General features: G+C 42.7%; 2 protein-coding genes across 6 annotated transcripts; both read left to right on the top strand.

Moving 5' to 3' along the window:
* Positions 1 to 1028: 1028 nt before the first annotated feature.
* LOC138799807 (quinone oxidoreductase-like) lies at positions 1029 to 12160 on the top strand. 2 transcript variants are annotated; one of them, XM_069981447.1, is made up of 9 exons: positions 1029 to 1135; positions 7150 to 7270; positions 7902 to 8054; positions 8226 to 8389; positions 9453 to 9504; positions 9700 to 9849; positions 9997 to 10098; positions 10225 to 10320; positions 11840 to 12160. In XM_069981447.1, the coding sequence occupies exons 2-9, from the start codon at positions 7160 to 7162 to the stop codon at positions 11999 to 12001; spliced, it is 990 nt and encodes a 329-aa protein (XP_069837548.1). In that variant the 5' UTR covers positions 1029 to 1135; positions 7150 to 7159; the 3' UTR covers positions 12002 to 12160. The 2 variants fall into 2 exon arrangements, with proteins under 2 accessions (XP_069837548.1, XP_069837549.1); XM_069981448.1 differs by lacking the exon at positions 1029 to 1135 and adding an exon at positions 1351 to 1439.
* Positions 12161 to 12191: 31 nt separating this feature from the next.
* Positions 12192 to 25900, top strand: LOC138799811 (quinone oxidoreductase-like). 4 transcript variants are annotated; one of them, XM_069981458.1, is made up of 9 exons: positions 12192 to 12267; positions 21682 to 21802; positions 22440 to 22592; positions 22727 to 22890; positions 23050 to 23101; positions 24440 to 24589; positions 24752 to 24853; positions 25171 to 25266; positions 25581 to 25900. In XM_069981458.1, exons 2-9 carry the CDS (start codon positions 21692 to 21694, stop codon positions 25740 to 25742), a joined length of 990 nt encoding a protein of 329 aa, XP_069837559.1. In that variant the 5' UTR covers positions 12192 to 12267; positions 21682 to 21691; the 3' UTR covers positions 25743 to 25900. The 4 variants fall into 4 exon arrangements, with proteins under 4 accessions (XP_069837559.1, XP_069837560.1, XP_069837558.1 ...); XM_069981459.1 differs by lacking the exon at positions 12192 to 12267 and adding an exon at positions 18251 to 19090; XM_069981457.1 differs by lacking the exon at positions 12192 to 12267 and adding an exon at positions 19746 to 19939.
* The last annotated feature ends 1160 nt before the right edge of the window (positions 25901 to 27060 follow it).

Here is a 27060-nt window from a genome sequence, read left to right as displayed (position 1 = left end):
AAGCACCAAGATTGTATCCCATTATGTATACCATTACCTAGAGCAACCCCATACTCTCATAGTAGCCAACATTTGGAAAAAAATGTCCAGGGACACAGACACTTTAACATTGACAACAAGATGTGTGACTTATTGCTGTGGCCCAGGGTTGCTGGAACTGATGTTGGGCCTACTGGTGGGCTCTGGTGTTTTGGAGGCTACTTGTCATGGTGGCCAGGGGCGGTAACAACCACCCCCGGACACACGGCAAGCGGACCTTGGTTTAGACTAAGGGCCCTTTTACACAGAAAGATTATCTGACAGATTATCTGCCAAAGATTTGAAGCCAAAACCAGGAACAGACTATAAACAGAGACCAGGTCATAAAGGAAAGCCTGAGATCTCTCCTCTTTTCAAATGCAGTCCTGGCTTTGGCTTCAAATCTTTGGCAGATAATCTGTCAGATAATCTTTCTGTGTAAAAGGGTCTTAAGGTGAGGTGCGAGGTGTAGATGCAAGTGCTGCAGTAGAGATGGAACTCCGCAGTAGAGTCCTATTTAGTGCATCATCCTCCTGTCCCTCTATCATCATAATACTAACCCCCTCATCATCCTGCCCTTCCATTATCATACTACTACCCCCTTCATCCTTCTGCTTCTCTATCATCCTCCTGCCCCTCCATCATCATACTACTACCCCCTTCATCATCCTCCTGCCCCTCCATCATCATACTACTACCCCCTTCATCATCCCACTACCCCCTTCATCTGTAATTTAAAAAAAAAAGAAAAGCTATACTCACCTGTATGGTTCCTCTAGTCCCCCAGCGACAACTCTCCCTGAAGTCACTCACGCCGGTTGCCAGAAGTAGAGAGTGTCCCCTTGTGGCTGGAGGCAGATACTCTGCCGGCGGCTGTCATTGTAATCAGGGAGTGGTGCTACGGAGGCACAAGGATAGATAAAGTTTACTTTGTTTATTATTTTCCCGCAATTTTGTGGGACTTCTCCTTTAAGATCTTGTGATTACATTATCAGACCTACCAGGACTAGCTGTAGTCAGTTTCACAGTCACCAATCACTATAGGACACTCCCCCCGGATAGAGCACAGCTGGGAGAAAGACGGACTGCACCTGGGACATACTGCTAGCGGCTGGAGGTGAGAGGAGTAGTGGGTGCAGGGCTGCACTACCAGGGATTGCTGAGACTTGTAGTTCTACACATGCAATTGTAAAACTACCAGTCTCTATACAAATAGAATATAGATACAATGTATATCTGTAGAAGTGCAAGTCTCATAATAACTATAATAGATTATATATAGAGAGAGTTACACGTCTCAGTATATCTTAGCGATTATGTTGCAGGTGACACAGTGCGGCAGCCATTCTGTGCACCGCCAATAAAGCCGACATTATTCTGAGAGTTCATCGGGGACATGGAGGAGGCAGCAACAAGCAAAGGTCGTGTGTACAAGACTGTGCGCTCTGAAACACTCAGTAACTGGTTACTAAACAATTCCCTCTCACTGTGTACTGAGATGTAGCAGAGCTGAGTGTGTCGTGCAGTAGGGCACTCTGTTGAACAATGTCAGATTGGTTTTTCATCAGTCATTTTCTGTGCTTTTCTGTATACTAGCTGTAAACATATACAAAGAGACCCCCAGGAAGCGGAAGAATGTGTATGGAAGAGTGAACGGCTGGTGCACTGAACACTCAGGGGGTTGCCTGTACTTTGCTTCTTTGGAAATCTTTGGTAAGGAATAGAGATGAGCGAACCTGGAGCATGCTTGAGTCCATCCGAGCCCGAACTTTCAGCATTTGATTAGCGGTGGCTGCTGAAGTTGGATAAAGCCCTAAGGCTATGTGGAAAACATGGATATAGTCATTGGCTGTATCCATGTTTTCCAGACAACCTTAGAGCTTTATCCAAGTTCAGCAGCCCCAGCTACTGAAATGCCGATCGTTCGGGTTTGGATCGACTCGAAACCGAACCCGGTTCGCTCATCTCTACTGCAGACCCTAAATGCAGGGGGACCTAGTAGTTGATCCCCTCATCACCATACACTTATTTCATATCCTTTGGTAATGGTAGGACAAGAACACATCAAAGGGGTTGTTGAGAATTAGTAAAACATGGCTGCTTTCTTGCAAAAACAGCAATACTCCTGTCCACAGGTTTAAGCTCAGTCCCATTCACTTTACTAAAGCTGCAATACCAGACACAACCTGTGGACAGGGATGGAGCTGTTTTTGCAAAAAAAATGAAGATATGTTTTAGTCATCCACAACAACCCCTTTAAATCATATATATTCCTAAAATCCTTTCTATAATGCTGCCTGTTTGCTGTCAGTGAATTGAACTATTCTTGTTCCCACTTCTGATTTAGTCCTGCTCAGAGTATTAGTGTAGGTGTTAGTGCAGGTTCTAAAGCTGGGGGCCCACCGGAGCATCCTCTGGTGGGCCAGTCCGACACTGTCTGCACTCCCCACCCTGACAGAAAAAAACTAAACAGAAGTGTAGATATTTTTGCAAATTTATTAAACATGAAAAATTGAAATATCACATGGTCATAAGTATTCAGACCCTTTGCATAGGCAAGGGGTGAGACTCCCTCGTCTTCAGCTTCCCTGGGGGTTCTATCTGGTCTATAACAGGTCTACTCTCCTCCCTGTCTAAAATTAGACTGCCTAACCAAACCATACAGATTAACAAACTATACAGATTAACCCAAGGAAGTGTAGGCTATGGAGGGAAGGGCTGTGTGTAGCTAGTGCCAGTTTGTCTGCAGCTATGCTGTGAAGGAGTGTGACACCTAGCGGTTGGAATAGGGTACAGCAGCTTGGCCCGTCGGGCCATTATTTTTGGCCCACCAGGCAGTGAGTTTTAATTACATCAGGCCCGCCATGGCTACTATATAAGAGACTATGGAGGAGGGCTGGTTTCTATATGAGACTATTGGGAGGGCTGGCTACTATATAAGAGACTATGGAGGAGGGCTGGTTTCTATATGAGACTATTGGGAGGGCTGGCTACTATATAAGAGACTATGGGGGAGGGCTGGCTACTATATAAGAGACTATGGGGGAGGTCTGGCTACTATAAAAGAGACTATGGGGGGGCAGGCTACTATATGAGACTATGGGGAAGGTCTGGCTACTATATGTGATTGTTGGGGAGGGCTGGCTACTATATAAGAGACTATGGGGGAGGACTGGCTACTATATGGTAAACTTGGGGGGCTGGCTACTATATAAGAGACTATGGGGGAGGACTGGCTACTATATAAGAGACTATGGGGAGGGCTGGCTACTATATGAGACTATTGGGAGGGCTGGCTACTATATAAGAGACTATGGGGGAGGGCTGGCTACTATATAAGAGACTATGGGGGAGGTCTGGCTACTATATAAGAGACTATGGGGGAGGTCTGGCTACTATATAAGAGACTATGGGGGAGGACTGGCTACTATAAAAGAGACTATGGGGGAGGGCTGGCTACTATATAAGAGACTATGGGGGAGGTCTGGCTACTATAAAAGAGACTATGGGGAGGGCAGGCTACTATATGAGACTATGGGGGAGGTCTGGCTACTATAAAAGAGACTATGGGGAGGGCTGGCTACTATATGTGATTGTTGGGGAGGGCTGGCTACTATATAAGAGACTATGGGGGAGGACTGGCTGCTATATGGTAAACTTGGGGGGCTGGTTACTATATAAGAGACTATGGGGGAGGACTGGCTACTATAGAAGAGACTATGGGGAGGGCTGGCTACTATATGAGACTATTGGGGAGGGATGGCTACTATATTAGATTGTTAGGGAGGGCTGGCTACTATGTGAGATTACTGGGGAGGGCTGGCTACTATATTAGAGACTATTGGGGAGGGCTGGCTACTATATGGGAAACTTGGGGGGCTGGCTACTATTTGGGCACTATTGGAAGGGCTGACTAATATGTGAAGCAATTTTTGGGGGATTGGCTATTATATGGGTTGGGATTTAATCATGTCATAGCAATTTATCATGTCATTTATCATAGTGCCCAGGGCTGGGAGACCCACACCACTGACAGTGCCAGGAATGACGCACGCTGCTCTGACCCGCAGCATTCGCGCTTCAATAATTATCATGGTTGGCCCGCGACTTTGTTCAATTTTTTAATTTTGGCCCTCTGTGTATTTGAGTTTGTCACCGCTGCCGTAGAGAAACACTTTTGCCTAGGTGTAATGGTGGGGGTCACACTACGGAATCCGGTTCCGGCGGATTCCCTCCCTAGTACCTGCTTGCAGCGGTGCACCTATCCGCCTGTGCCATAGACTCATTTCTATGCACAGGCAGATTCCACTGACTGCTGAAAGAATTGACATTGGCACGGACAGAGATGTGCTCCGCCGCGAGCCGGTACGAGCAACGTAATCCGCCAGAACTTCTGTAGTGTGAACCCACCCTAAGAAAGAAGAAAAAGAAACAAGTAGTGGGGCACTACACTAAGCACACAGCTAAAATAACAACTCTGTGACCATTCCTGACCGGCCCAGCCAGAGCCCTGACCTAAACCCAATTGAGCATCTCTGGAGAGACTTGAAAATGGCGTCCACCAACGTCCACCATCCAACCTGAGGGAACCGGAGAGGATCTGCAAGGAAGAATGGCAGAGGATCCCCAAATCCAGGTGTGAAAAATTTGTTGCATCAAAGGGAGGAGGGGGCTTCTACTCAATACTGAGCAAAGGGTCTGAATACTTGTGACTTTGTGATATTTCAGTTTTTCTTGTTTAATAAATTAGCAAAAATATCTACATTTCTGTCAGGATAGGGGGTGCAGATTGTACATTACTGAGCAGTGAAACAGTGAAACAAAGAGTGAAAAATGTAAAGGGGTCTGAATACTTTCTGAACCTACTGTATATTAAAAAGTTGCAGATTTTTTCCCGGAGAATCAGACCCCTGCGGATTAGCTAATAAAGTGATACATTGTTATTTCCCTCCATCCTATGAGATAATTTGGCGGCCACATTGTGCAGTCAGCAGGTTCCTGTGCATTGTGAATGGTGTGCAGAGTATTTTATAGGCCGTCTATTCTCTGAAAAATAATAGGGGGATCTGGGGGGGTTTACAGCGTCTAATCCGTGTCTGTTGCATTGTGTCAGTGCAGGGGGGATGCTGACACTAAAGGACCCCGCTGTAAGAAGTGTGTCTGGGCCCCTCGCTATTCATAGAGTACATGAAGCTGGAGTTTATCTTAAGGTGGAACTGAACTTTTATTATCCTAATGAACATGGTAATAGTTGTAATAGATTGGGGTCCGGATGCTGAGACCTCCACCTATCCAGTGCCAGACTGGCCCACCAGAGGACCGGAGAATCCGATGGGCCCCCAGCTTTAGAACCTGTACTAACTGTTATTTCTCTCTGGTTCTCATTGGTGGGACCCCAGGATCATTTCCTCTAGTGGGCCCCAGATATCCCAGTCTGACACTCCACCTATCACTAGAAAGAAGCAGTAGAAGATCCAGGTTGAGCACTTTGTCCTTTGTTTCTGCTTGGAGCACATGTAATATGGACGCCATGATAGTGTCAGAGAGATTCATAGTGACTGGTCACAGTGTGTAGACTCAACCAGGCTCATCTGTCCCCTTATTTTAGCAATTTGTGGATATCTCATTAGCCGGACCCCCACTGATCACAACTTCTGTCATATCAAAAGTGTGACAAAGAGTTTAGGTGCACATGTGGTGTCCTACCATGGGTGTTACTATTGGTTGCACCCTTCAGAAAAGTCTGTACTTATTGTATAGAAGTGGTGATGAAAGTAGTGGTAAAATTTCGCCACTAGATGTCGCTGTATTACATTTGTGTGTTCAGATGCTGCACAGTTGAAGAGTGTAAAGGATTATCATTTATTTGTATGTCACATGGATTTGTGAACCAATGGAAATCTGTCCTTCTTCTCTCCTATCACCTCTCTCTTTACTTCTTCTGTTTGCACTCTTCACCCACTCACAGCGCACTTTAGATGCCCTGAGGAAGGAAGTCACATGGGTGGAGGAAGTGCATGGGTCTTTCGTGTTGGACATTGTAGAGGAAGGACACAAGCTAGACAGCTCTCTACAGTGGCCTCTCTGGGCCCTGGCCTTCTGCCAGGTCCCCTACTTATGTCAGTCTTAGCTAGAACTCCGTATGGGTAGGAAGCAAGACAGGACACAGCCAACAGTTTTCTTCTTAGTGCCACTATACAACACTATGCAGTGTTAAACCCCTTTCAAGAGCTGACAAGTCAGAGACAACCTTAATCCACGCCGTGGACTAGGAGAGTCACAGAGCAGCACAGTATCCTCAGACAGCAGTAAGCTAGGAACTGATCCGGATAGAGCAAAGTTGCAGTACGCCTAGGAACTCTCAAGTGCTTTATAAAGAGAAACATTGTAACTGTGTAACCTGCCACAGCCACGTACTTTTCTAGTAGAAAACAGGCTTATTTATGATCCTTCGCCTCACACCGACACAGTGTACACCACAACCTTGGGACACTTCCCCTTTCTGTGGGTGGCAGTTCCGATGGGAGTCTGGGAGGGTCACTACACCACTCCGGCCATCCGTGATTACACTATCCCAAGGGACTCAGTAGCAGCCCGGCAGGACACTGTCCACAGGGGAAAAGGGGACAACCGGCCTCCTAAAATAAAAGCAGGCATGCCATCACACCTGTGTGCCCAACCGGCACTGGCGTCACGAAGTAACATCATGAGGTCTGGCTGTATCTCGGCCAACCACCTCCAGAGTGGCGTCACACTTCACCATCTAGCAAGTGACCGGCCAATTCTCCGACACAAAATCACCGGGGCTCACACCACACATACTGTATGTATGATATTACATTACACGTCCATCACTCATACTACAGATATCAGACACAACATCAGAGCTGCTAGTTTTCTTTTGTAGAATTCTGAATCCTTGCAGAAAGTAGTCCAAAGGCGGCCATACACAACACGTATGCGTCAGCTAAATGCAGCAATTTTTGGGGAGGACTGGCTATCTAATGTGTATATATGTATTGGGGATCAGCAGAAGTAGCTATCAGCTATGTATCATCCAGCCAGTATGTCTGCCTCAGTGTTATGTGCTGTATATGAGGTCTGGGATATATATATATTTATGTGTTGCAGATAGACGGCTATGGCTTCTGTGGGAAAGTTCATGAGAGTGATCCGGGTATCCGAATTTGGGAAACCTGATGTCCTGAAGTTGCTTACAGATGTCCCAGTACCTTCACCAGGAGAGAACCAGGTACTGATGTCTGCATGATGTGACGCTGCAGTGTAGAGCACAGTTGAGAATTCCTTAAAGTGCAGCTGCACTCATAAAGTGAGAATTAAAGGGGAACTCCAGTGTGGAAAAAAAAATTCAGATCAACCGTTGTCTGAAAAGTATATAGATTTGTAATTTACTTCTCTTTAAAAAAATCAAGTCTTTATGTACTTATCAGCTGCCGTATGTCCTATAGGAAGTGATGTATTCTTTCCAGTCTGACACAGTGCTCTCTGCTGCCACCTCTGTCCATGTCAGGAACTGTCTATGGGGATTTGCTGCTGCTCTGGAAGTTCCTGACATGGACAGAGGTGGCAGCAGAGAGCACTGTGTCAGACTGGAAAGAATACATCACTTCCTGCAGGACATACATCAGATGATAAGTACTAGAAGACTTGAGGTTTTAAAATAGAAGTAATTTACAAATCTGTATAATGTTCTGACACCAGTTGTTGTGAGCACTCCATTCATTGTGTCCCCATTCTCGGGACACTCTGTAGATGAATGGCGATCAGTGCTCCTCCCATCATAATTAGACCGTTTTAGTAAATCTGGATCAGCGTTCTCGTATCTGAGATCACTCATAGTTTTCTCTCTGTTCATTCCAAAGGTTTTAATTCGAGTGCACGCCTGCGGAATAAACCCTGTGGACACATACATCAGAGCCGGCGTCTACGCCCGGAAACCAAGCCTGCCCTACACGCCAGGTACTGACGTATCAGGGGTGGTGGAGGATGTTGGGACAAATGTGACTTCATTTAAGGTAAGTTTTTTTTTTTTTCAATCTTATACAATTATTCACCACCTGGTGGCGCTGTGTCTTGTCTGTGTGCACACATTGCGTTTCTATCACGGTAACATTGCAAACACCTGACAATATATTGCTTTTGTCCTGTATGTTTTTTATTGTAATTTTCATTGATATCCTGTACAGAGAGGCGATCGGGTGTTCACCAGAGCCACAGTCACAGGAGGATACGCGGAGTACGCAATCGCCTCCGAAGATACCGTCTACCAACTTCCCAAGCAGCTGAACTTTAAGCAAGGAGCTGCCATATCTGTGCCATACTTCACCGCCTACAGGGCACTGTTTAAGAAGTAAGGGCTATAGGGTGTAGCTATAGTCATCACTTTTCCTTATCTAAAAAAGCCTATTGTTGAAAAGATGCTAAACTTTTTTTTTCTTCCAAAATCTCTGCATTTTTAAAAGGAAATATTGCAGTTGCTTTATTTTGTATATCTGCATCTTGAGTATTAATCTTAAAGGGGTACTCCAGAGAAAAAAATAAAAACCTACTGGTTCCAGAAAGTTATAAGGATTTGTAAATGAATTCAATTTTAAAATCTCCAGTCTTCCTGTACTTATCAGCTGCTGTATGTCCACAGGAAGTGGTGTTTTCTTTTCAGTCTGACTCAGTGCTCTCTGTCCAGAGCAGTAGCAAATCCCCATAGAAAACCTTTCCTGCTCTGGACAGTTCCTGACATGAACAGAGGTGGCAGCAGAGAGCACTATGTCAGACTGGAGAAAATACACCACTTCCTGCAGGACATACAGCAGCTGATAACTACTGGGAGACTGGAGAATTTATAATAGAAGTAATTTACATATCTGTTTAACTTTCTGACACCAGTTGATTTTTTATTTATTTATCTGGAGTAGGGATGGTCCGAACCCGCCGAGGTTCGGGTTCGGCTGAACCCAAACGCTCGGCATCGGATTCCCGCTATGGCTATGGCTGTATCCCAGTTTTCCAGGCGTTCCTTCCGCTGGATCCGCCCGCTGCACGGAGCGGGCAGACAGCAGGAATCATTGCGGATGGTTCGGGTTCGTACAAACTCCGTACGAACTCGGTTCGGAGCATCCCTAATCTGGAGTACTCCTTTACTTTCAATATCTTTTATGTTCCAGTCACATGCAGAGCTTTATCAAATATATCTATTCTAGTATTAAACTTCTTCCCAGGATCAAGTAATATGTTTAGTTTAGCTCAGCCTCCCTGTACATATCACAGAGGTCATGGAGCATGCATACAAATGTGTCCCATACAAAGAATAGGGTCTGGAGAAATCCATGGGGCAAATCTAGACAAATATAAGGCCTAAAAAATTTAAGTAAAAAAAAGTCGGCAGAATATTTCACCTTTTTGTTTTTGCTACACAGAGCACACGGCAAACCAGGGGAGCTGGTCCTCATACATGGCGCCAGTGGGGGAGTAAGTAGTGTCCCCTTTCTATGTAATCAGAGAATATAACTTAGTTGCCCTCTTCTATCAAAGCTAAAGCTTCGGCTGACCAGACATAATGGGAATTGTAGTTTTGCAACAGCTGGAGGGCCGAAGGTTTCTCATCACTGTAGTCATACATTGACATGCTGACCTTACCTGACCTGTCATTTTTGTCCCTTGTAGGTTGGAATAGCAGCTTGTCAGATTGCCAGGGCCTATGGATTCAAGGTGTTTGGCACAGCTGGCAGCCAAGAAGGGTTAAATCTGGTTTTACAGAATGGAGCCCACAAAGTGTTCAACCACAGGGACAAGGATTATATTGAGAAGATCCAAGTAAGTGTTCCTAACATATTCAACCCAAAGATCTATATGTATATACCATTGTACCCCCGTATGCTGTAGCTGCCACCACTGCTTCATGTTACTTACGGGATATTGTGAGTCAATGGAAAGATGAAGCTTATCCTTTCTAATATGTAGGAGGCTGCAGGAGAAGAAGGGGTTAATGTCATCCTGGAGATGTTGTCCAATGTGAACCTCAGCAATGACCTGAAACTCTTATCCTTTGGTGGCCGAGTGATTGTAAGTACCTACACTGGTTATCCCATGTGGTGCACTGGTCCTATAATGTCTGTTCATGACTGTAACAGACTGTAACACCCAGTTTCCCCGTAGCATAAGTCTTAATGCTGATTTCCTTTATTCTAGATTGTCGGCTGCCGAGGTTCCATTGAAATAAACCCAAGAGACACAATGGCCAAGGAGTCCAGTATAATTGGAGTGCAACTCCACGGCTCCACTAAGGTAAAAACAGAAGGCAATTACAGTGGTACCTTGGTTTAAGAGTAACTTGGATTAAGAGTGTTTTGGTTTAAGAGCTCACAGTTTTTCAAAATTGTGACTTGGTATAAGAGCATTGCTTTGGTTAAAGAGCTCCCTGTACTGGGTGGGAGGGGGGGTGGAGGAGGGGCATGGTCTGCATAGCGGGGTCTACAGACCTGTACTCTGACCCAGGAAGTCTCCCTCACCTTCCAAATAATAGCAGATCCACTTCAGGCTGGGGCTTACATCAGGGGACAGGACTGTGGAGGTAATCTCTCCATAGCTGTAACCCCTCTCTCCCCGGACAGAGAGCACTGCTATACTGTGCCCACATCTGCCCTGCTCATTCCTTCATGCTCCCTGCAGTCTCTGTCCGCCCTTGTGTTTCCCATCCTCTCCATTACTGTACAGTAACTTATAATATCACAGATTCTGCTGTTTCTGAATGTTTGTTCTATCTGTTTTACATGTTATTTAGAATTTAAAATCATTATGATTTCTTATGGGAAAGTTTGCTTTGGTATAAGAGTAGTTTTGGATTACAAGAGCGGCCCCGGAACGAATTATGCTGGTAATCCAAGGCACCGCTGTAATATGAATATGTTACAAGAATATTGACCCTTGGTCTGTTCTGTATCGCAAACACAAATATGTACACGGCTGTAAATTATAGCGGTACTAGTTGCACTGACCTATATCATTTACAAAGAGAGACAGGGAGGCAGTACTATCTGTACCTACATTATTTACAGGGAAGCCATACTATCTTTACCTCCAGAGAAAGACAAGTTGATTTCAACAAGTTGAGTTCTCCTTGTAAATGATGTAGGCACATATAGTACTGCCTCCCTGTTTCTCCTTGTAAATGATGTCGGCACACATAGTACTGCATCCCTGTTTCTCCTTGTAAATGATGTAGGCACATATAGTACTGCCTCCCTGTTTCTCCTTGTAAATGATGTAGGCACAGATAGTACTGCCTCCCTGTTTCTCCTTGTAAATGATGTAAGCACCCATAGTACTGCCTCCCTGTTTCTCCTTGTAAATGATGTAGGCACAGATAGTACTGCCCCCCCTGTTTCTTTATGTGAAACCTGTTAGCGCACAAGGTACTGCCTCCCTGTTTCTCCATGTAAAACCTGTTGGCACAGATAGTACTGCCTCCCTGTTATTGTTGGATAGAACTAGAGTTCTTCTTTGAATGTTTCCCAAATAGCTGCAGGAGAGATCGGACCAACATAGGAAGAAATGGTTTCTTAGTCCCTCTATCACCAGACTAAAGAAGGTACTATAAATGACTTTGTAGGCTACTGACGAATAGGAAGTAAAGAACCAGAGTGTTCCTGGAAGCAATGTTTTCTGTATATGTCAGTTAGTTACAGGACTGACTTCAGTGCTATTAGTATGCTGTGTAATTGTTATTTTATAAGTTGTTGTTTTTTTACAGATGCATTTTTTGCATTATACATTATGTATATCAACAAGTTCTTTTTGGTTTTAGGATGATTGGAAGGAGGCAGGAGCCGCTCTCTTTGGAGGAATGGAGAGCGGATGGGTAAAGCCATTGATCGGACCTGAGTATCCATTGGAGAAAGCACCTCAGGCCCATGAAGACATCATCCAGAGCAGCGGAGCCACCGGCAAGATGGTCTTTGTTCTCTAAACTGGGATCTGTTTCCCTATTGGCTCCTATTATATATCCCAGACCAGGGAACCTGATCACACTTGTGGGATCAGTCACTGCCTTATAGATCATCTCTCACTGTTGGATTTTGCTTCATTCCCACAAAAACCTGTTACATAAAAAGATTTAGAAAAATAATTTCAGCTCTATAATTTTGCAAAGTTTTTCACATTTATTATGTTTTTATGTAAGGTTTGAAAGCTATTGTGGCAAGAGATCGTAGAAGTCACAGTTAACTGCAATATGTAAGTTGCTATGACAACCGATTGGCACCCAGCGATGGCATTGCTGGTGTGCTGATCAGATTCTCTGACGATTAGTGACGAAAAACGGCCCTATTATGGACAGGCCGATATCCCCCTGTGTAATAGGGCTAACAATCAGCTGATCAAATGCTTATTTGTCTGCAGATCAGGCATGAATGATCTGGCCCAAGTCGTGTAAATGAGTGCTGATCTAAGGGCCCTATTCCACGGGACGATTATCATTCGCATAATCGTTAACGATAAACGGCCCAAACGACCGCTATTATGAAAGACCTGAAATCGTTCACCCATTTACATGGAAAGATAATCGTTACTTATGATCACCGAACGACTTATTCAATGCGAACGATTTGCGAACGAGCAACAATAAAAATAGGTCCAGGTCTTATTAAACGATCAACGATTTCTCATTCAGTCGTTAGTCGTTAACTGCTTTTCAAACGAACAATTATCGTTTAGATTCGAACGATTTAACGATAAAATGAGCGATAATCGTCCAGTGGAATAGGACCCTAAGAGATTGGTAGTCACTTACTCAGTGGCTTTGACCGTGCAATATAACACTGTCTTGATGCCACAGTTGCTCATGGCATCTACACAGTTAAATGGTCCAATAAGGGTACATGCTGTGTATGGAGCAGGGTCAGCTACACCTACCTATTATGTCATAGATTGGGAAGGGGTAATGCTGCTTACAGCTTATCTGTTGCCAGTTTTTTTTTTTTTTAAATCAACGGGTCGTGATCGCAAGCAGTTTTGCAATATACTTGCTTTTTTCTTTCTTTCTATGTTTAAACCAACATTATATATAAGGCCAAACTGTGGTCCATGATATTTGGTCTTTTCTCTGTTCAACAAAAAAGAGTCCAAACGCAGGAAATTCCCGTCCTTTGTGCGCTCACACATGGAAAGACATCTATCCATCTAATTCAATTCATGTTATGAGACAATGCTCTTTGTTATGTACCATTTCAGTCAGTATAATGTCACTGTGTGGTTACAGAGGTTTTGGTGATGTGTGACAGGAGAGCTGACCATACAATGCTAGCACTCCCAGGATTCTCTGCTACTGAATGTGGACACATAGCAGCTATACACATGCACAGCAAAGGGAGACACCTAGTGGTCATATGTATAACAAAGAAAAGTTAAATAAATAAATAAATATAGAGAACATATTTCAAAACTGCTTGTGAGCAAAACACCCCCTCTTGATTTCTTAAAGAAAATTTTCACGATAAGTGTCAAAGTTGAAGGAAGTGGTCGAATCTTGTAAGGAAGGGGTGAAACTTTTGACAGGAAGAAGAAAAACTGTGGATTTAGTGGACAAACCATTAACCCCTAGATGACCCTGGGCGTACCCTGGGCAGCCTAGAGGACTTCAGAGCGCTGCCGCGCAGCGGCCCTGCTCTAAACCGCCGCAGTCCCGGGTGCCGCTTGTAGCCCAGCTATTAGTGGGCACAGTCCGACCACCGTGCCCGCTAATTAAGTTTTTAGATGCAGCTGTCAAAGTTGACAGCTGCATCTGAATCCTTCTTGCAGCCTTATCCCTGGTGTCTAGTGGGGGAATCGCCCCCCCCCCCCGCGCGACGTTGTCACGGAGGAGCGATCCCCGTGTCCTTACCCGGCCAGGGTCTGAGCCGTAATGCAGCAGACGATAGTTATACTGCATAGATCAATGCGATCAAGTGCCGATCTCATTGATCTATGCAATATAATAATACTGCATAGATCTCAATGAGAGATCAGTGTACTTATACTAGAATTCCCCCAGGGGGACTAACCCTAAGCCCAGGGGGATAACCCTAACCCCAGGGGGGATAACCCTAACCCCAGGGGGGCTTCTAGTATAAGTGTAAAAAAAAAGTGGTGTTATTAGTAAAAAGCCCCCTCCCCTAATAAAAGTTTGAATCACCCCCTTTTCCCATGTTATAAATAAAAATAAATAAATAAATAAACATGTTTGCTATCGCCACGTGCGTAATTGCCCAAACTATTAGTTAATCACATTCCTGATCTCGCACGGTAAACGGCGCAAGTGCAAAAAATCCCAAAGTGCAAAATTGTGCATTTTTGGTCGCATCAAATCCAGAAAAATTGTAATAAAAAGCGATCAAAAAGTCGTATATGCGCAATCAAGGTACCGATAGAAAGAACACATCATGGCGCAAAAAATGACACCTCACACAGACCCATAGACCAAAGGATAAAAGCGCTATAAGCCTGGGAATGGAGCGATTTTAAGGAACATATATTTGTTAACAATGGTTTGAATTTTTTACCGGCCATCAGATACAATATAAGTTATACATGTTACATATCATAATCTTAACGACTTGAGGAACATATATAACAAGACAGTTTAACCCCAGGGCGAACGGCATAAAAACAAAAACAAAAAATAAATAGTTTTTTTTCTCCCATTTTCGCCACACATTTAATTTTTTCTGCTTTTGCAGTGAGTTTTATAAAAAAAAAAATTTAGCCTGTCATTGCAAAGTACAATTAGTGGCGCAAAAAATAAGGGCTCATGTGGGTATCTAGGTGAAAAAAATGCGAGTGCTATGGCCTAAGAAGGAAAAAACGAAAACGCAAAAATTGAAATTGGCCCGGTCCTCTAAGGGTTAAGATGGAAGCATTTTAGTAGCTTCTCTTGCTCAGCATCTTTAGAAGGGTTAGGATACGGCACTACCTCTAGTTGTAAAGTTCAGCTCTTGTGTTCTTGGCACCAATGTCTTAGGTAAAAATTTCACATTTAGGCTGGGTTCACACTATGTATATTTGAGGCTGTATTTGGTCCTCATGTCAGGTCCTCATAGCAACCAAAACCAGGAGTGGATTGAAAACACAGAAAGGATCTGTTCACACAATGGTGAAACTGAGTGGATGGCCGCCATATAACAGTAAATAACGGCCATTATTTCAATACCACAGCCGTTGTTTTAAAATAACAGCAAATATTTGCCATTAAATGGCGGCCATCCACTCAATTACAACATTATGTGAACAGAGCCTTTCTGTGTTTTCAATCCACTCCTGGTTTTGGTTGCTATACAGCCTCACAAATACAGCCTCAAATATACATAGTGTGAACCCAGCCTTAAAGGGGTAGTGCACCAATTTTTTTTTTCTTTCATATCAACTGCTGCCATGAAGTGCCAGAGATTTGTAATTTACTTCTATTAAAAAATCTCAAGCCTTCCAGTACTTATCAGCTGCTGTATGCCCAGCAGGAAGTGGTATTATTTCCAGTCTGGAGAGCAGGAGAGGTTTTCTATGGGGATTTGCTCCTTCTCTGGACAGTTCCTGACATGGACAGAGGAAGCAACAGAGAGCACTGTGTCAGACAGGAAAGAAAACACCACTTCCTGCTGGACACACAGCAGCTGATAAGTACTGGAAGGCTTGAGATTTTTTAATAGAAGTAAATTACAAATCTCTGGCACTTCATGGCAGCAGTTGATTTAAAAGAAAATTTTTTTTGGTGCACTACCCCTTTAAAGTTAAATAAAAGAATAGGTTCAGATGGGGTCCATTCCAGATTTAAACAGAACTCCAGTTTGTGGCCGCTACCTTCCATATTTTGGATAACCTGTCCGTTATAACAAGTGAGTTTCCTGATATTCGGAGAACAGCCATGGAGGATAGTAAAGAAGAAGCCGGGGTCTACAGGCCAGTCAGCTACCATCTCTAGAAGTAAAATGATGGAAACTATACTGTAAAACAATAATTGAGTAGACTCGGAGCGGCGTGGGTTTCCTGAGGGCAGATCATGTCACACTAATCTCAGTCATTTTTTTGACTCTTGCACAATAGTGTTGGATGGAGATGGTGGCATGGATATCGCTTGTCTAGATTTCAGCAAAGCTTTTTATACAGATCCACATAAAGAGCTGATAGAGGAGGAACTGAAAAATAGACTTAATCCCCGGATAGTTCAGTGGCTTTACAGCTGGCGGAGGGGTAGATGTCAGTTTAGTTATCAGACTGGTTACAGGTTGTGGCCATCAGGGTCTGTGCTGGCTCTATGTTAGTAAGTGACATAGGAGAAGGATTGTTGGGTAAGGTCTATCTGTCTGATGATCACACAAATGTGTGCAATATGGCTGATATACCTGGAGGGGTCAGTAACAGAGAAGGATTTAGCTTTACTAGATAAGTGGTCAAAGAAATGGAAACAGGAGGAAGAAGGGAAAGGGGGCATGAGTGAAACCTTTATATATGTTACAGGAGGAAGATGGGAAAGGAGAACATGATGGAAACCTTTATATATGTTACAGACATGATGGAAACCTTTATATATGTTACAAGGGGAAGAAGGGAAAGGAGGACGTGATGGAAACCTTTATATATGTTACAGGAGGAAGAAGGGAAAGGGAGGACTTGAAGGAAATGTTATATATGTTACAGGTGGGAAGAAGAAAAAGGAGGACATGATAGAAATGTTATATATGTTACATGAGGAAGAAGGGAAAGGGAGGACATGATGGAAATGTTATATATACGTTATAGGAGAAAGAAAGTGAAGGGGGGACATGATGGAAACCTTTATATATGTTACAGGAGAGAAGACAGGAAAGGGGACATGATGGAAACTTTTTAAAATGTTATAAGAGGAAGAAGGGGAAGGAGAGGACATAATTTAAACCTATATATATATATATATATATATATATATATATATATATATATATATATATATATGTTACAGGAGGAAGAAGAGAAAGGGAGAACATAATGGAAACCTTTATATATGTTACAGGAGGAAGAAGGGAAAGGAAGGACATGTTGGAAACCTTTATATAGGTTACAGGAGGAAGAAGGGAAAGGAAGGACATGATGGAAACATTACATATGTTACAGGAGGAAGAAGGGAAAGGAAGGGATATGATGGAAATCTTTATATATGTTACAGGAGGAAGAAGGGAAAGGAAGGGATATGATGGAAATCTTTATATATGTTACAGGAGGAAGAAGGGAAAGGAGGACATGTTGGAAACCTTTATATAGGTTACAGGAGGAAGAAGGGAAAGGAAAGACATGATGGAAACATTACATATGTTACAGGAGGAAGAAGGGAAAGGGAGGACATGATAGAAACCTTTATATATGTTACAGGAGGGAATAAGGGAAAGGAAGGGACATGATGCAAACCTTTATATATGTTACAAGAGGAAAAAGGGAAGGGACACAATGGAAACCTTTATATATGTTACAGGAGGAAGAAGGGAAAGGGGGGACATGATGGAAACCTTTATGTATATTACAGGAGGAAGAAGGGAAATGAAGGACACAAGGGAAACCTTTACGCACAGTACATAACAAAACTAGGTAAGGGAAATATGATGGAAACATTTACATCTTTACATATGTTACAGGAGGAAGAAAGTAGGACATGATGGAAACTCTCACATGTGCTAAAGGGTTAAATAAGATTCAGGAGGGAAGTGTTTTTAATTAGAAGCTAAACACAAGAAACGGGACACAATCTGTTGTTGGGGAACATCATAAGCAATGGGAGAAAATATTTTCTTTACTGAAAGAGTAGTAGATGCTTGGAAAAAACTTTCAGCAGATGAGGTTGGTAAATCCACAGGAAGTGACGTTAATTCTGCCTGGGCTAAACGTATATCTACCTTATAATCAAAATAACATTGATGGCCCCTGTCTGTCAGTCCTCTATGTTTCCTATTAAAGGTGTGAACAACAGCCACTGTTCCGTTCCATTAGAGTTCAATGCAGTGCATTATTTTAAAGAAGGAACGGCCATTGTTTTAAAAGCCAAAGGCAGTTTTTGTCTTAAAAAATACACTGTGTGAACATAGCCTAAAGGCATTGTCAAAGGTTAAAAAACACATCATCCTCTTGGGCTGCTTAACGGGGTTAGCCAACCTTACAAAAACATAGCTGCTTTCTTCCAGAAACAGCACCACTCCTGAGTTGTAATACCAAACACAACCCGCGGACAGGGGTGGCAGTGTTTTTGAAAAAAAATCAGCCATGCTTTTTCTAATCCTGGATAACTCCTGTAAAGTAGTTGTCCAAATAATTTTTCATGGCACTACTCCAAACAACCAAAAAAAAAACTGAATAAATGGGCTGCACCTCCAATATACAAATAATATACTCTATTATACAATGCAAAGCAAAAAAAAAACACTTTAAACGCATATCAGCACATATGGCACAGTGTGAACTGATCCACATTACATAATGGGCGACGATAGCAGGAACCACAAAAATTCATATAATACATCTAAATCATCAAAGTGCAAGGTCACATATACAAATAATTGGGTGCCACAAAGTGCAAGTGCTATAGGTGCATGAAAAAACAAAGATGGGTTACTTGCTGGTCCACTCGTAAGATGGCAGTATCATGATTTTTCTTGATTTAATTTAATCTTTGTATTTTTAATGTTCAATGGCCCCCCACCCAGCCATTTTATTGCCCCGACAACAGCCAAAGTGCAGGAGATACACAATTTAGTGTCTATAAAAAATGTTAGGCTCTGTATAGGATGACTTTTTTCTGCCTGGTTCCATATTGGGGTGGCCAAACGTTACATTATATTTTATAATCACTGCTTGAAAGGAGTGGATGGCATTGTGCCATGATGAAGTGCCGTCCTCTGTGCTGACCTCATGACAAGGGGATTGTCCTCCCAGCCCGCCCCATTGCTGGAGTGTATATAAACCGGGGTCTACACCACATCAAAGGACACGACTTGGGGACCCAATCCAGTTCGATCTGTGCACATTATCTGCCTGTGTCCCTGAAAGCAGCCGGAGGAATCACTAAGTATTGGACTTTTCTCATCTTTTTTTTTACCTTTTAGTTTTTGTAGCTATTTCTGCAGGTTTTATGTATGTCCTTTATTTCTTTATTATATTTATACACTTGTTCGCTAACCAAAAAAATTATATTAGCAAGCTGTCGGGATCCAGTAAGAGTATAACATGTAAGAGATGGTAAGACATTGTACATGGGGGGTACATCCGTAAGACAAGCCGTAGCAATGAGATTTTGGTTACAGAAGGAGAAGCAATAGAGATGGTTACAGAGACCCGGAAATAGTTTGCTGTGATATAGGGGTGTAGAGGAGATTTTGGCTTGGCTCATGACCCCCAGTCCACTTTAAGGATTTCTAAAGGGATAAAGCATTGAATTACAGGTATGCTACCTCTGGTGGCACCAGCGGGCAAGACTAATTTGCATATTTTTTACCCAATGGACCATTGCATGACCTTTACGACTCCACCCATCTCCTCAAGGAGAAGCTTTACCCTCTAAGGCCTAAGTGTATCCATGTATTGGGTATAAGATATAGGGGAAGATTTATCAAACTGGTGTAAAGTAGAATTGGCTCAGTTGCCCCTAGCAACCAATCAGATTCCACCTTTCATTTTCCAAAGAGTCTGTGAGGAATGGAAGGTGGAATCTGATTGGTTGCTAGGGGCAACTGAGCCAGCTTCACTTTACACCATGTTTGATAAATACATATTCATGTCCTGGTCCAGATTTTTTTTATCGCATGTCCATGTAGATTTATCTTGGGTTGTACTTTTCGATTATTCTCCCCTAAGTAGATTCCTTCAAGGAATTTTCTACATGTGATCCTGTATACCAAATTGAAGGATATTGAATATTGTATGTATATATGTATATTGAAGGATACACATAAGAATGTATCAGTGATGTTTTAGGATATCAGGTATGTGGCCTGTTGGGACATGGGTACAGGTACTACACCTACTACTGACACAAATGCATTTAGCATCACATAGATATAACACAGGCCACTCTACTTTTTGCTTATTACATATGTAGCAAACCTCAACCTTGACTTTTAAAGTGTTACAGACTATATAGCTGCAAAGTTAACCGTTTCATTAGCATATGATGCAAAGTTTTAATGTAAAAGCCTGAAAGTTTGCCTTCTTCCTCTCCAGAACCCAACCATCCATGTAGAGTTTAAGTTGCTTTTTGATCTTACCTAGAGCCTACAAGATGGTAAATGTTGACTTCTCTATGTAAAAAGTCCTGGAAGGGCAGTAGAGAAGAGATGAATGGTTGTGGATTTTCCATGTTACCTGTTTAAAACTAGTGTAGGTGTTACTAGTAAGTTGTGTGTGTAGTATTGTGTGTGTGTAGTGTTGGGACTTAGCGGGTATATTGTGTGTAGTATTAACCATATTCGATAAGTGGTGGCATTGGTGTTCCCGGTTGTGTGGACTGTTTGGAGTATGTATTATGCTCAATGTGTATCCTATAAAAAAAGAAGTTAAAGCTTGGATTGTTAGGGTTCCCTTTTAAATGTAATGTACTACTCAGCATTTGATTGAAATGGACTCACCTGGTGTATGGAACGTCTATGACCAGACACCAAACCAAGTATAGTCACCAGATTATAATCGTCCAGTCTGGAGGGCACTTGTCCATAGATTGGGTCCTCTTGGATTTTGGCTTGGGATAAGTAGGACTTACTCCACTATTGGGGAAAATGAAGACTTATTCCTCATCTTTGGTTGCCTGTATAAGTTGCTCGTTGACCAGTCCTGTTAGGTGGTTCTTCCAGTCTTCCAGTAAAATCCAACAGATTGTTGAGTATGAGAATAAGCTGTGGAAGTGGGTGTGGTCTCTCACAGTGGTTGGAGAGATCCCTGATCCCGGCCATTAGAGCAGATTTTTGTCTGTACAGCCCTTAATCTAGAGCACCATCAGAAGGTAACGCCTAAGCTTCAGACCCCCATGATGACCTCTATGTTATAGCTGCATCCAACTTCTTCAGCCACCGTTATTCAAATGCCGAGCAATCTGACTCGAGCGTGCTCGACTGGCGCTCATCTCTAGTGGTCGTTATAACATATGCCAAATATTGACTGGTTCAGATTCCCAGTAGTCATCTCCCATTTGTCACCATCTGGCGAAGAATCGAAATGCAAAATTTATTAGTATAGTACGTTGCAGAATTTTCCAATCACAAAGAATCAGGACCCCTGAGGATTAGCTAATAAAATGATATATTGTCATTTCCCTTCATCCGACGAGACAAATTGGCCGACATATTGTGCAGTCAGCAGGTTCCTGCGGATTGTGCGGATCGCTGTCTATTCTCCGGGACACAACAGAAAGATTCGGGGGATTTATAGCACTTAATCCGCGTCTATTGTAATGTGTCAGCGCTGTGTTATGTGCCGTCTATCAGGTCTGAATAGGCTGGAATCACATTCAGGCTTGTAATCGGAATTAATAAAAGTTATGTCTTCACTGATTGGAGAATTTATTTATTTAGCATTTTTAATCCCAGGCATTTTCCATTCTTTATTAAAAAAAATGTGTGTCTAAAAAAAGTGAGGCCTTATATTTGTGTGTATATTTTTATATTTCAGATAGACGGGTATGGCTTCAGTCGATAGATACATGAGAGCCATTAGGGTCTCTGAATTTGGGAAGCCTGATGTCCTGAAGTTGATGACAGATGTGCCCGTGCCTTCACCAGGAGAGAACCAGGTACTGATGAAGGAAGCTACTCTTCACCTTGAGCTGTATTTAAAACTGGAGCTTAAAGGGGTATTAAGGTGCTGTAGAAAAAAAATCATATAGTTCTTGGTAAAACTCTACTTACCTACAACTTGATTCCCTAGTAGTCCCACCACAAATCTGGTTCTTGTTCTGGTACCCCGCCACTCATCTCTTTAACTTGCTTTTGAGACTTGAGATTGGAGTAGGACCTGCCTGCTTGGCCAATCATTGGCCAAGATGGGACACTGCTATGGTGATTGACTGAGTTGAAAAATACTGCACCAAGCACTTGAAGAAATGATCGGCGGGGAACCAGACTTGTGGTAACAGGGTAGGTGAGTATACTTAGTTTTTTCAAACTTACCAGGGCTGTAGCATTCTATTATTTTACCCCTTTAACCCCTCAAGTAAAAAGTCCTCAGATGCAATACCACATACAGACCATGAAGAAGAGTGGTGTTCTTTTTGGGGGGGAAAAAACAACATCCATTGTACTTTGGGACAATCATATTACAGTCAATATGTCACTGCCCTACTCGGTGGGGTATCTGCACTCTGTATACACCATCTCTTTATATTTGAGGTCAATCATTGCTTTCGCTCTCCTCTTTTTTTTGCATAAAAGGTTTTAATCCGAGTGCACGCCTGCGGTATTAACCCATTTGAGACTTACATCAGATCTGGCCTCTTTGCATGGAGACCAAGCCTGCCCTACACGCCCGGCTCTGACACATCAGGAGTGGTGGAGGCTGTAGGCCGAAATGTGAACGGATTTAAGGTAATGGCTTTCTTTGCAGTTCTTCATTCTTATCTAACCACATGGTGGCGCTCTGTCATATCGTTTATACTTCCTGTCGTGGCTCTGAATGATCGATAGATCATGGACATTTTGCTATTTATATTTTCATACAGAAAGGAGATCGTGTGTTCACCAGAGCTACAATCACTGGAGGATATGCGGAGTACACAGTCGCCTGCGAGGATATGGTTTACCATCTCCCCGATCATCTCAACTATAAGCAAGGAGCTGCCCTAGCTATCCCATACTTCACCGCTTACAGGGCACTGTTTCAGAAGTAAGATCAACATATCTGTATATATCTAATAATTTTTTAAAAGGTCACCATACACTATAGATAAAAGTTGCAGGGTTTGGTCAACTGTCTAAAGTATATGGCGGATGATGTGGATGATCAGTCTGCAGAACATTTCACCTTTCTTTACTTATTACACAGAGCACGCGCCAAACCAGGAGAGCTGATCCTCATCCATGGTGCCAGTGGAGGAGTAAGTAATGTAATCTCTCTATCTAACCGGCAAATAAAAGTCACTTCTATCAACATCCTCTTGGCATAGCTTTCGCCCTTTCATTTTCTCAAAAAGGAATTTTTATGATTGCAACTTCCATAGGGATGGTCATCCAGTCTTGAAGGTTTAAGGTTGCCCAGTTATATAGCAGTACATAGTGTCGGATGTAACATGTATACTTTATATGGGGAAAAGGGGGAGATGTCTGATTCAGAGCAATTGGTGGTCATTGGCTTTCATTATCTATCTAACCCCATCAATGATTTTGTTCCATTCTTCAGAATCCTGCAGGTAGCACACAATGGGTTAATATAAAGCTCCTCCTGAGTACAGAAAAAAAAATTATTGTCTAAGGGCCAGTCTTAAATATTGGGTATAGCAATACAAAGACGAGGAACTTTTGCGGTAAGACTTCTGATTATTGATTGTTAAACCAGCCAAAGTCACCAAAAACACTGAGGATGTTTTGTACAAGGGGGTGGACCAACTCTCCCCGCCTTTCACCTGAAGTTATGAGTTTAAGACCTTCTTCTATATCTTCTTCTAATCTACAATGGAAGTTCACTCTTCACACAGATGTTGAGCTTCTTTCAAAAGTATCAGATGAGACTTGAAGTAGATCCTACTTCCAAAGGTTTATCTACAAAATGGGGTTGATGGAAGAATCCATTCATTCTGTCATCAACATCCTTCAAAGAGATCACAGTTTAGCAAAAGTTGACATCATGGTCCCTTATTTCCATATTACACACAGAAGATTCCTCAGAATTGCAGTCCCGGTTCAAGTACAGTTCTTCCCTTCCAGTTCAGTCTTTTTCCTTTCGCCAACTTATTCCAGGGTGTTCACAAAACTAACCATCATCTTAGCCGATCCTCTCGGGATAGAGTAGATTTTTTATCCACCCCAACTGACTGAGCTCCATCCAAAGAACTTTCCAAGCAGATCAGTCACATTCTCCATAATCATTGATTCGGGAAGAAGACTATCGTAACACCATCTTGATTTCATCTAAAAAAAATTTTTTAAATCCGTTCCCTTACCCTAACATTGCCACAGGACCAGATTCAGAAGATCGGACCCGATTCACCAGCAATATCTGTAAAATGGCAACATGGTCCTTCCTCAATAATATCAACCTTCAAGTGCTCTCCAATGCTAAAACTCTTTATCTGCCTTATTTATTTCCATCATTGCTTTCCAGATTCCTTTGCAGGGCAATGTAGGCGATAAAGGCGATTTTTTTTTTTCAGACAGTAGGTGATGGTTCCGTCTACATGTTCCACTTATCTATCTATATTTTTTTTTTTGCCTTCTAGGTAGGAATTGCAGCTTGTCAGCTTGCCAGGGCCTATGGATTTAAGGTGTTTGGCACTGCTGGCACCTCCAAAGGTTTAAATGTTGTTATGCAAAATGGAGCCCACAAAGTGTTCAACCACAGGGAGAAGGATTATATTGAGAAGATACAAGTAAGTGTCCACGTTGTATTCCTCCCAATCTCTTATGTTAGACGTAGCTGCCATTATTTTTAAGAGTTTGTGATGGAAGAGTCTTATATTGGATATATTATTCTCTTGTACCATATTGTCATTTATTATGAAGAAATGCATTTAGTTCTTTCTAATATTTAGGAGGCTGCAGGAGGAGAAGGAGTCGATATTATCCTGGAGATGTTGGCCAGTTCTAACCTCTGCAGTGACCTGAAAATCCTATCCTATGGTGGTCGAGTGGTTGTAAGTATCCTCTCTGGTGCACGGTGCTATCCTTCCCTTTATATCTGTCCTTTCTACTTGACAATTCCCATATCCAATTTCCCCAAAGCATAATCCCATGGTGGTTCATCCACATTGGATATCTAAAATGTCTAGTTTGCCACTCAAGACTAATAAAGTGCAAGACTAGTTCTCCTCTAGCTGGATCTCGACTAGAGAGTGGACCATAGCCTACTGGGAACACTTGAAACTACACTTAGCCAACAGCACAGAAAAACATTTTGACCCCCCCCCCCCCCCAAATATTTCATGAGCTTTTTTCTCTTCATCTATTCTAGGTTCTTGGCAGCCAAGGTACCGTTGATATTAACCCCACTGACATTATTGCCAAGGAGACCAGTATAATCGGGCATTCACTCTACAGCTCCACCAAGGTAATAACTTGCAATCAAGTTAGAACATTGTATGTGGTTTCGTCCCTGGGATCTGTTCCTATGTCGTGCACACATGATGTTTTTGGGGGAAAAAATTGGGGGCAAATAGAAAAGATTTATAATTGGGGTTGTCAGTAGCCCAACGCAGTAGATTGTGAGCCAAGTGTTCTCTTTTACTAGTTTCTCCTTATGTGATTCTGGTTAGAATGGAAACCACAAGGCAGATGTGAACAGAAAGTTTTAGGAGAAATAAAAAAGAAAAAAAAGTTTTGAATTTGTACACTAACAATAATTTTTTTTTTTTTTTGTTTCAGGAAGAGTGGAAGGAAGCCAGGGCTGCTATCTTTGGAGGAATGGAGAGCGGATGGCTGAAACCCTTGATTGGACCTGAGTATCCTTTGGAGAAAGCATCTCAGGCCCATGAAGACCTCACCCAGGACAGCGGCGCCACCGGAAAGATGGTCCTTGTGCCCTGAGCTGTGATTTGTTCTCTCATTGGCTGTAAATCCCAGATCTGAATTATGATTCTTTGGGGGGATCAGTCACTGCTTTATATATCAGCTCTCCATGTTTGATTTCTCTATATTCCCATGAGAACGTGTTATAGGAAAAAAAAAAAACTTTAAAAAATAAATGTAAGTCCTAACATAGAGCAAACTTGTGGTGTCCATCTTTATTAAGTTTCTTTTTTTTTGTAAGACCAGAGATACATTTTGCAGTCTTGATGGCCAGAAGTTGCTCCTTGCTTTGGGTGTTCTTGCCAAGTATGGTTTAATATGAACGTGAAGCACTTGAAGCATTGTCCACTTTTGATGCATACATAACATACCCTCAGCTGAGAAAAATACTAGATCTATACTGGTATAAGCTTCTGGTTCTAACCTTTGATGAACCTTTAGCCCTCCTGCTGTTGCAAAACTACAATTACCATCAGGTGTGATGTTGATACCTGTTTTGGCCGGTGTATGTCCCCAAATGGTCGGTAACCTCCGGGTTTGTTGAGGGTCCCTTGGGCACTTGTCACGGCAACCTGGAGTGGTAGTAGACCCACCCGGGATGTCTGTACCACCACCCACAGAGAAGGGGTAGAGAAGAGAAGGTAGACAGTGGGGTGTATGGGTGCAGGTGCGGGAAGATAAGATAAGAGTCCTGTGCGTTTAGTACAAAAATAGAACACTTTACTGAACGAAGTTGCAGGTAAACAGTACACTCAATACACTGCAAATCGTGATAAATGTACTTGCTGACAGTAGAATAAACCAGTGTTTAGAAGTAGGTGCTTGTTGGAAGTAAGTGCTTGGTGAAGAGAAGGAAGGGGAGAGGAGTTGTCAGGGGAGCCCTGCCCAATGAAGAATCTGTCCTCTGCCGGAACTGATGTGTAGATTAGGAGAGGTAAGGGTCCATTTACACAGAAAGATTATCTGCCAAAGATTTGAAGCCAAATCCAGGAATGAATTTGAAGAGAGGAGAAATCTCAGGCTTTCCTTTATGACCTGATCACGGTTTATAGTCTGTTTCTGGCTTTGGCTTCAAATCTTTGGCAGATAATCTGTCAGATAATCTTTCTGTGTAAATGGACCCTTAGTGATACTTGTAGTCACATTTAGACTACAGTCTGACCGCCTTCTGCCTCCTAGGTGCATAAAACCTGTTCTAGGTGGGGAGCACGAGCCCCAGTCATTGGTTATCTGGGTGTAGCAGACTCCCAAGATTATCCGGTCGTCTTGCACTGTGCAGTATGATACGTAGACCGATTCTGTTAGCTTTGTCCTACTGGGGTCAGCTCCTCTTGTT

This window comes from Dendropsophus ebraccatus, chromosome 8 (genome assembly GCF_027789765.1).
Source record: "Dendropsophus ebraccatus isolate aDenEbr1 chromosome 8, aDenEbr1.pat, whole genome shotgun sequence".
NCBI classification, from domain to species: Eukaryota; Metazoa; Chordata; class Amphibia; order Anura; family Hylidae; genus Dendropsophus; species Dendropsophus ebraccatus.
This window is presented reverse-complemented; position numbering and strand designations above follow the sequence as displayed.

What these genes read in the sequence shown, in the direction of transcription:
- LOC138799811 (XM_069981458.1), top strand. Translation starts at nt 21,692, where the DNA reads ATGGCTTCAGTCGATAGATACATGAGAGCCATTAGGGTCTCTGAATTT. An exon ending in GAAATGTGAACGGATTTAAG is followed by an intron (nt 22,593 to 22,726) that starts GTAATGGCTTTC and finishes ATTTTCATACAG; the next exon opens with AAAGGAGATCGTGTGTTCAC. An exon ending in CACTCTACAGCTCCACCAAG is followed by an intron (nt 25,267 to 25,580) that starts GTAATAACTTGC and finishes TTTTTGTTTCAG; the next exon opens with GAAGAGTGGAAGGAAGCCAG.
- LOC138799807 (XM_069981447.1), top strand. Translation starts at nt 7,160, where the DNA reads ATGGCTTCTGTGGGAAAGTTCATGAGAGTGATCCGGGTATCCGAATTT. An exon ending in CAAATGTGACTTCATTTAAG is followed by an intron (nt 8,055 to 8,225) that starts GTAAGTTTTTTT and finishes TATCCTGTACAG; the next exon opens with AGAGGCGATCGGGTGTTCAC. An exon ending in CCTTTGGTGGCCGAGTGATT is followed by an intron (nt 10,099 to 10,224) that starts GTAAGTACCTAC and finishes CCTTTATTCTAG; the next exon opens with ATTGTCGGCTGCCGAGGTTC.